Here is a 9,721-nt window from a genome sequence, read left to right as displayed (position 1 = left end):
GAGAGAGAGAGAGAGAGAGAGAGAGAGAGAGAGAGAGAGAATTTATGTGGGTGCCTGAGGAGGCCGGGAGAGAAGGGAGAGAATATCATAGCCCCTAGAGCTGGAGTCATAGGCAGTTGCCAGCCACTGTATGTGGATGCTGGGAACTAATCTCAAATCCTCTGAAAGTACATGTTGTTAATCACTGAAGCATCTTTCTCTAGCCCGTTATCTGGAAACTGTAGGCTCTCCAGCAATGTATAAGGATTACAGCAAACTCTGCCTTCCCCTGCACTAGGAGTTCTGTGTGTATCCAAAGCTACGGGGAAGCCCGTCTACTCACAGCTTCTTCATGTAGCAGACCCAGACTCTCCCTTTCCGTCCACAGTTTTAGAAGTAGGGATTAGGACCTTCATGTCAGGGATTTCAGACAAGGTGAGGGGTTCCTCAGGGGCCTGTTTGAGTATACCTTTCCTCCAGTAGCATGAGTTTCGGCTAGGAGTGCGCCTCTACTCTGAGGAAAAGCCCCAGGAAGCTGTGCCCCACCTAGAGGCCGCGCTGCAAGAGTACTTTGTGGCTGATGAGGAGTGCCGTGCCCTCTGTGAAGGGCCCTATGACTACGATGGCTACAACTACCTAGACTACAGTGCTGACCTCTTCCAGGCCATCACAGGTGCGTCCATTCGCCACCCTCCCAGGACTGTGAGGTTAAATTGATGCGTGCACACACTACCTGAAGCCTCATCCTCAATCTCTTCTTTTTTTCTTTCATTTTTTTCTTTCATTTTGGATTTTTTTTTTTAAACTGAAGTTGATGAGATTTTTCACTTTAACCTGTTGAGTGATTCTTCCAATCCATAAACACTGAGCACTTTCTCCATTTTTTTTTTTTTTTTTTTTTTTTTTGTTTTTTTTTTTTTTTTTTTTTTTTTAATGTTTTTCGAGACAAGGTTTCTCTGTAGAACTGGCTGTCCTGGAACTTGCTCTGTAGACCGGGCTGACCTTGAACTCACAAAGATCTGCCTGCCTCTGCCTCAAACAAAAGATTCCTAAGCACCCACATCCGTGTAATCCCTGTACTAGAGCTTGGTGATCAGACAGTCTCATCATATGTGTGAGCTTCTGTGGGAGAGACCCTGTCTCGAAAAAAAAGTAGTAATGAGGTGGGAAATGCTGAAGACCCCTGCCATCACCTCTGGCCTCGACACATGAGCATTCACACGTATCACACCCCTGCACACACGTGCACAGATATATGTGCATCTCCACCACACAGAAATTGCTTTCCACTTCAGTTTGTCCATCGAGCCAGAATTTGAATCCTAAACCATGACTTTCTTATTCCTCATCTTTGGTTCCTTCCAGATCATTATGTCCAGGTCCTCAGCTGTAAGCAGAGCTGTGTCACCGAGCTGGCTTCCCACCCGAGTCGAGAAAAGCCTTTCGAAGACTTCCTTCCTTCACATTATAATTATCTACAGTTTGCCTACTATAACAGTAAGGCCTGCTTTCTCTCTGATGCCTCAACAAGAAGGTTAGCCAGACAGCAGGGTTTGCAGCCACTCTACTTCTTCAGTGTGTCTAGCATATATGTCTATGGGAGGCCACATGTCCAGTGATCCCTGGGTATTTCGTCACAAGCCACTGGCCAAGGTAGCCAATGTCAGTGGCCCAAAAGCTAAGAACAGAGGACTCCAGGGCCTCTTATTTGGACCCTCTTTTTGCATTTGTAATCAATTTTTGCATTTGAATTAAAATGAATAGCAAAAGTAAGGCTGTACTACTGTTGAAACCAGCTCACAGGACATGGCCAGACCTCCTCCCAGTAAAGGGACTAAAAATATCCCAACAGAGGGGGTGTAGAGGGGGGCACGGGGCAGCAAATCAGCAGTTGTGTGCTGGGTACCTACTGGGCACTGGCCATTATAGCATGTCCACAAGTACGTGTATAGTTGAGTTGAGGATATCTGTTTATGATCTTCCTCTTCTAAACAGTTATGTTGTGTAGCAAGTCTTGCTTTGCCCTGTCATCATGGCCTCAAGGCTTCCCTGCAACCAGATGCTAAATGGATGTTGGTGCCCATGATTACACCCTTTCCTCAAAGACATTCACTTTTCTTCCTTTACAGTTGGGAACTATACACAGGCTATTGAATGTGCCAAGACCTACCTCCTCTTCTTCCCTAATGATGAGGTGATGAGCCAGAATCTGGCCTATTACACAGCCATGCTTGGAGAAGAAGAAGCCAGCTCCATCAGTCCTCGGGAGGTAGGAGGGTTGCTTCAGTGAGGACAGCTTCTGGCTGAACCCAATCAGGAAGCAGAAGGGTACTGCTGGTGCAGGGTGGAACAAGTTCTGGACTCAGCTTGTCACTCGGGGTGGGGAGGAGTACCAGGAGTTTGCAGAAGGCCAGAACCTCACAGCGGCCTCTGGATTTGGGTGTGTGCTCTTCAACTTGGAACGCAGAGGTTTCTCTGCCTTGCTTGATACCCAACCCAAGATGCTGCTGGATGCCATTGCCCAACGCCAGCGCTGTTTCCTTTATAATGGGTTTCTGGTTCCGTTCCCCGCCAAGTGCGTGTCTCCCTGCCATCGTCTGTTCTCTCCTATAAGTCAGCATTTCTCACGGCCCTAGAATGAGAAAGAAAGACTTCTATCTGTGGGGAAGACATGGTTCCTCCACACAGCTCTGGAATTGAGACTCCAGAGAAAAGAATCATATTGTCAGCTCCTCCCAGGTGACGCTTGCTTTCTTGTAGTTACCCTTGTTGGCCACTAGGTGGTGGCCGTCTAGCTTTAAGAAGGCCTTTCCTGTCTTTGTCTTGCTTAGTTAATACTTTTTTCCTTCCTTGTCACCTATTAGCCCAGGAAGGGGAAGGAAAATACTCCACCTGGAAACGTTTACCTAGAACTCTCCGCCGGGAAGGGAGTCGCCAGCATTGGTTTGAGCCCCAGCCCGGGCCTTGCCCCTTACCCCTTTGTAGTCAGTGTGACTGTCATTTGTGCAGGCATTCTGCCTGCTGTAGCGATGAGAACATGCAGGTGAAATAACTTGTGCGCTGGATCTTATTAGTTAGTGGCAGCTGGATTCTGCTGTCTGCCTTGTCCCTGTACTGACATGGTTCCTGACTCATGGCTGATACTCAGTAGGTCATTGTAGGCTAATAAGTAGTAGCAATGGGGTCTGCTTCCTGTACCCTCATTGACTTGTTGGTGAGAGTTAAATGAGGTAGCACATGTGACTTGGTGTCTGGCGTTTGGAGGAGGAAGCAAACAATTTAAACTCCTTCAAATTTCATCTTCTTGGGCGATTCTGGTAGCTGATGGGTAGACTCCTTTAACATGTCTCCCCTTGAACGCCCTCACCTTTATTACTGTCCTTTTCTCTTCCTTCTGCTGCTTGGATCCTAGCAGGGGACCCCAGAAAGGACTCAGTTTCCCTGCCCTGGGTAAGCCCTCCCCCTGAGCACACATGGGATATCAGAATGCCACGCTTAGCTGTTCTGCAGCTGCCTGCCTTCAGGGGGATGGGGTCTGGAACTTCTGAGGGGTGGCAGGTGGCCAAGTAGCAAGAACATGGGCCTGCGGACCCAGTCCCTGAATTTGAGTGGAGTATCACTTTCAGTGCTGCTGCTCCTTACTCTAACCCATGGGCTCCCACTCAGGAAGCAAAGGCATAAGGATCACAAGCTCAAGGCTAGCCCGGGCTGCATAGAAAGACCTGGTCTCAAAACAAAAATGGCAAACAAGATGACTCAGTGGGTAAAGGCATTTGCTGCCGAGACTGATGACCTGAGCTTGATCTCTGGACCCAAATGATGCAAGGGGGAACTGGCAATTATTCTCCAACCTCCACACCTACAGTGCGGCATTTGTATGTATACACGCACACATGCACACATGTGCATACACATACAATAAATAGAATAAAAGATTCTTTTAGGGGGGCTGGAGAGATGGCTCAGTGGTTAAGAGCATCGCCTACTCTTCCAAAGGTCCTGAGTTCAATTCCCAGCAACCACATGGTGGCTCACAACCATCTGTAATGAGGTCTGGTGCAGACATACAGACAGAATATTGTATACATAATAAATAAATATTTAAAAAAAAAAGATTCTTTTAAAAAATTGTTTGCCATACAAGCTTGTGACCTAGTTTAATCTATAGAACCCACATAAAGCTGGACAGAGACCATAGACTCCACAAAATTACCCCCTGACCTCCACACATGCACTGTGGAAGTTGTATGCTCCAGAACACACGAAATAAAGAAATAAAATATAACAAAGAAAGTAAAAGGAGGGCTGCAGGTACAGCTCCATTGGCACAGAGCTTACTAGCATGTTTGAAGCCCTGGGTTCGGTTCCCAGAATTGAAAAAAAAATGGTGTTGTGAAGCACATGTTCCATTCTGAGAATCATCAGATCTGTTTGGGAGATCCACTGGGATGTTCCATCCAGTACAGCTGAGTTATGCTGCCCTCAGGGTCTTCTTGAGCACAGAAGAGAGACCTTTGGCCCAGACTGGGCAGCACATAACCTGTGATGGGGAGAAATACAGGAATGTAAAATGCCAGGGAAGACCGCCCTAGGGCTAAAGGGTAGGGCTAAATTCTAGGAGAGTCTTTGTTTCCTCAGAATGCCCAGGATTACCGACAACGAAGCCTGCTGGAGAAAGAACTGCTTTTCTTCGCTTACGACATTTTTGGAATTCCCTTTGTGGATCCGGTGAGCCACAGCAGGAACTAGAAGGAAGGGAAAGAGGGAAGGAGGGGGGCACTGAGAGGTGAGGGAGTCCACGCTGTATAGCTCTGAGGAGAGACTGTGGGGCTGATCCAAGAATGTGGACCCTGAGGGTAGGAGGCAAAGTGGAAGAGGGAAGGGAACCCTGGGCCACTAAAAGTGACAGGTTTCAGAGCCCACTCCCTCACAGGCATTGAGGCAGTGAACTCCTGGAAGCCCCGTGTCATACACTGGGACCTGGAAGGTTAAGTCACCCTACTTGTTATTCTGACCCACCTCAGGACTCATGGACCCCGGAAGAGGTGATTCCCAAGAGACTGCAAGAGAAACAGAAGTGAGGGCCTTGTAGAAATGCCATGGTTGGATCGGTCTGACGAAGCGCTTGAGGCTTCCTGCGCCCAGGCAGATGAGAACTCCTGCCAGGGGTGGGCAAGCCCAGTCTGGGAGGTTGGGGTGGGAACCGGGGCCGGCCCCCACAACCTTCAACACTGCCATGCTCACAGGTCAGAGCGTGAAACTGCAGCCCGCATCTCCCAGGAGATTGGTGACCTTATGAAGGAGATCGAGACCCTCGTGGAGGAGAAGACCAAGGAGTCTTTGGATGTGAGCAGACTGACTAGGGAAGGTGAGCCAGCAGAGGGGGGCATGTCCACAAGTGGGCAGCCAGACAGGTCTCCCCACATTCACCAGGCGGCAGCACCCACTAGGGCTTTGTTCAGTCCATCACATCCCAGCGTCTGCCTGAACAGTAGGCACCAGGACTTCCTCCACATCCAGACAGCCCTGAGAATGGGCCTTTGCCTTAGCAGTGAGATTCCTGTGTCAGTTAGACCAGCATAGTCACAGTAAGTCTGGATGGCATAAACCTTCCTATCTCCCTCTCCAAACTCTTCTCATGGTATTATCAAACGCCAAAACCTTCCTGTCTTCTCTGCTCCATTTGCCGTGCTCCCAACCCCTGGTGATACTCTCCTTCTCCTCTCCTGCCTTTTCCTCTTCCATTGCCTTTGGCCCACATAGGCCCGGTCACCTCCTGTCTGTTCTTCTCCTTTCCCACACACAAACACCAGGACCATACGTGTATCCACAGTAGTCAAGCCTCCCCCATTCACATCCTCTATGTGTTCACATTACCTTGCTGTCAAACTCATAAGGTAGCTGCTATTAGAGTAATTAATCAAAAATTAAGGTTGGGCTGGGCCGTAGTGGCACTCGGAGGCAGAGGCAGGTGGATGTCTGTGAGTTTGAGGCCAGCCTGGTCTATAGAGCAAGTTCTAGGACAGGCTCCAAAGCTACACAGAGAAACCCTGAAAAAAAAAAAAAAAAAAAAAACCGGACTGGAGAGATGGCTCAGAGGTTAAGAGCACTGGCTGCTCTTCCAGAGGTCCTGAGTTCAGTTCTCACCAACCACATGGTGGCTCACAACTGTGTGTAGTGTAATGAGAGATCTGGTGTCCTCTTCTGGTCTGCAGGCATACATGCAGGCAGAACACTGTGTACATAATAAATACATCTTTTAAAAAAAAAAAAAAAGCTAGCAACTCTCTGAGTTTGAGGCCAGCCAGGTCTACACAATGAGATTCTGTCTTGAAAAAGGAAAAAAAAAATGTGTCTGAAGAGATGGCTGAGCAGTAAGAGCACTGGCTACTCTTCCGGAAGAGTCAGGTTTGAGTCCCAGAACCCATAGGGTGGCTCATAACTGTCTGTAACTTCAGTCTTATGGGGATCTGATTTCTTCTTCTGAATTTGTTGGGCACCAGGCACACGTGGTACACAGATATACATGCAGGCAAAACACCCACACACATAAAAATAAAATATTTAAAAGAAATTAACCTCAGAGTAATTTTAGTAAATTAAGTAATCTGCTAAGGTCACACAGTAAGTGGGGGATTCAGGGACTCAAGCCCAGTTAGTTCTTTAATTCTGAAGTGCATGTTTTAAGACTACATGTAGCCGTTCACTCAGTGGGTAGAGGCCCAAGAGCTAGCAGCTGTTTGTCGGCAGAGTGAGGCCTAGGATCTGGACCTTCTGATCCTGTCCTCTGGACTACACTTCCTTTGGAAGTGACAGGGGAGGGGTTTCTCTGGGATGCCTATGTTTTCCAGGGAGGCCTTGGGCAGAGCCTCTGTGGGACTCGTCAGTCTTGTCCTTGATTTGCAGGTGGCCCCTTGCTGTATGAAGGCATCAGTCTCACTATGAACTCCAAAGTCTTGAACGGCTCCCAGCGGGTGGTGATGGATGGTGTGATCTCTGACGACGAGTGCCAGGAGCTGCAGAGACTGACCAATGTAAGCATCACCCTGCTTCCAAGTGCTCCTCCTGGGTGCATGGGTCCCTGTTACCCGTAGTTGTCACCTCTCATCAGACACTGCCCTGACTAACTTTGTCTTGTCTTCTGGGCCCATTAGGCAGCAGCAACTTCAGGAGATGGCTACCGAGGCCAGACCTCTCCACACACCCCAAATGAAAAGTTCTACGGTGTCACTGTCCTCAAGGCTCTCAAGGTAAAATCCATCCTGGCTCTCTAGAGCATGGGGCAGGGAGAATCACTGGCGAGGGAGGAGGAGGGCACTCCAGCTCTGGAGGAGTCGGGGTGGGAGGTAGATAGGGAGAAGTGTCTCGTTGCTGACATCACAGCTGCCAGGAGTGAGGATAAGCTCTGCCAACGAGATTTCCTTGTAAATCTTGGCTGTTAGATGAGGTGTAATAAAAATGAGGCAAGTGAGATCAGATGGGTCCCCAGGCATGTGGGCTGGCTGTGAATCGGGGCTGACCCCAGAGGCCGTGTTCCTCAACAGGGTACGTGAAATATGAAGGAGAGAGGAGAGGAGACTGTCGGGTGTAGTGAACAGAGAGCTTGTCCCTTCAGCAGCGGGAGGGAGATGCTCTCGGTATGCAGCCTGAACCTCAGTGTCCTGGCAGCCTGTAGAGGAGCGTCAGGGCAGCTCACCACCAGTGTTCTTTGCAGCTTGGGCAGGAGGGGAAAGTTCCTCTGCAGAGTGCCCACATGTACTATAATGTGACAGAGAAGGTTCGGCGTGTCATGGAGTCTTACTTCCGCCTGGACACACCTCTCTACTTCTCCTTCTCCCACCTGGTATGCCGTACTGCAATAGAAGGTAGGCCTCACGGGACACTGAGGACACGGAGAAGAGGAGGGGGTGGTCCCTTCTCGGTGGCTGAGAAACCTGCGCAAGTACGTAGGCTGCAGCCCAGCATGTTGAATCTGGCAGTAGCATGGAGAAAGACCCCGTCAACTAGCCAGGGGTCAGGAAGCCTTCCAGGGAAAGTGGTGGGAAGTTTGCAGGATGGATGTGTTTGTGGAGTCCACAGGGAAACAGGAAGCCCTGCAAGCCAGGGAGAGCAGTTCTAACAGAATGGAAGCACCATGGGAGCTGAGAATGTTGCCAACTCACAGAGAGCCATGTTCTTTCTGGAGTTCGTGTTATCGTTTTCACTCGGTCCTGCACTGTGCAGCAAGCAAGCGCTCTCTTAGTAACTGTTAGATACCAGTCTTGTGTGGGAGCTAGGGCATGAGGTCCAAGAGGTACAAGACCTTGTTCTTCTCCCTGATATGCCCTGTGCTCCCCTGAGCAGGGGGAGGCAGAGCCAGGCTTCAGGGATCACTTGTGGCCCACAGCCAGCTCTGTCCTGCTGTAGCGTTCAGAAGACTCTGGCACCAACACCTCCTTGGAAGGTGGCTGGCAGTTCTCTCTCCCTCAGGGTGTTAAAAGCTCGAAGAAAATCTGGACACAGCAGGAATGTGTCAGGCACTTGGCTGCGTGCCACAGAGCCTCGAGGTGGAGGAGTGCTGGCACAGGGAGGAGTCAGCAGACACTGCAGGACCTGGCAGAGCCTTCCTTTTTAAAAGATGAATCTTGTTACTCTATGTGGCGAGATTGGGAGCAGGTGGAGCAGAATAGAGGCGGGGGAACTGGCCATAGTGGGTGAGCATGAAGGCTGGAAATCTGGAAGTGTCAAGGAGGCAGAGAGAAGAGATGCCCCAGGAGAGGTGTAGAGGAAGACAGGCAGGTGCTGGTGACCCGAAGGGGCAGCATCTGCCATCCCCACACAAAGTGTGCCAAGGTTTACACTGGAGGAGGTGTGATCCACTGGCATTTACAGCCACCCTGTCTGTTCTCTTTCCACATTTTCTCCCTGTGTGGTTCTCTGCCATCCCCAGTCCCAGAGCCCCACTTCTCTGGCTACACTATGCTGCTTCTGTTGAGCTGCGCCACCCCTCCTGCAGGCCTGCTGTGCCCACCAGCTTCCTCTGTTTACCACTACGGTCCTTCTATTTAAGAAAGTCTAGCTCTCCCAGGATGGTGGCCCTCAGCCCAATCTGCTTTGTTGGCATCGCTAAGCTTTGGCTTAACCAAAGACTCCTCACAGCCCAGTCCATGACAGATCCATAGACTCACATACATTTGAGGGCACTCCTCTGTCCCCTGCTCCATGTGTCAACAAGAGAGTCTCTCACTGTGTCTCTTGGATGTCCTACTCTAACATGGATTATCTTGGCCTCAGAGTCGCAGGCTGAGAGGAAGGACAGTAGCCACCCAGTCCATGTGGATAACTGCATCCTGAATGCTGAGACCCTCGTGTGCATCAAGGAGCCCCCTGCCTACACTTTCCGGGACTACAGGTAAGTGCACCACAGGGGGGTGCCAGGGCACTGTGCTTGCCCTTGGAAGTCCCTCCATGTCCTGTACTCTGCCTCCCTACCCTTGGTGCACACACGCACACACGGGCAGAGGCAAGCTGTCTGCAGGGGCCAGCCCTCACCCTAGTTTCCACATAGGAAGACACAGGAAGACTGTCAGTAAGGGAAGCCCTCAGGAGGGTGTGATAGGAAGGCATGCGGGGTTGGGCACACAAGCTCACTAGCTAGGGTGTGATGGAGTCTCCCAGGTGGTTGGGGGGACCTTGTGAGATGTGTATAGATTCAGAAAAGCTTCTGGCCTCCAGCTGCTGGCTGAAAGCACACAGTGTGGGC

General features: G+C 50.2%; 1 protein-coding gene across 3 annotated transcripts in view; it reads left to right on the top strand.

Annotated features, from left to right (window-relative positions):
* Positions 1-9,721, top strand: part of P3h1 (prolyl 3-hydroxylase 1) — a 14,751-nt gene that overhangs the window by 2,577 nt on the left and 2,453 nt on the right. Inside the window, exons 3-13 of one of the 3 annotated variants that reach the window (XM_026782222.1) lie at positions 463-652; positions 1,345-1,476; positions 2,109-2,248; positions 3,395-3,429; positions 4,618-4,707; positions 5,004-5,024; positions 5,226-5,347; positions 6,886-7,013; positions 7,134-7,229; positions 7,694-7,844; positions 9,253-9,370. In XM_026782222.1, coding sequence (XP_026638023.1) covers positions 463-652; positions 1,345-1,476; positions 2,109-2,248; positions 3,395-3,429; positions 4,618-4,707; positions 5,004-5,024; positions 5,226-5,347; positions 6,886-7,013; positions 7,134-7,229; positions 7,694-7,844; positions 9,253-9,370 — 1,223 coding nt within the window. Of the gene's footprint in view, positions 1-462; positions 653-1,344; positions 1,477-2,108; positions 2,249-3,391; positions 3,430-4,617; positions 4,708-5,003; positions 5,057-5,225; positions 5,348-6,885; positions 7,014-7,133; positions 7,230-7,693; positions 7,845-9,252; positions 9,371-9,721 lie in introns of all 3 variants that reach the window. The other 2 variants (XM_026782221.1, XM_005353342.3) reach the window with 2 other exon arrangements.

The sequence above is a fragment of the Microtus ochrogaster genome, chromosome 10, assembly GCF_000317375.1.
Source record: "Microtus ochrogaster isolate Prairie Vole_2 chromosome 10, MicOch1.0, whole genome shotgun sequence".
NCBI classification, from domain to species: Eukaryota; Metazoa; Chordata; class Mammalia; order Rodentia; family Cricetidae; genus Microtus; species Microtus ochrogaster.
The sequence above is the reverse complement of the archived record's forward strand: the minus strand, read 5'-3'. Positions and strand labels throughout refer to the sequence as shown.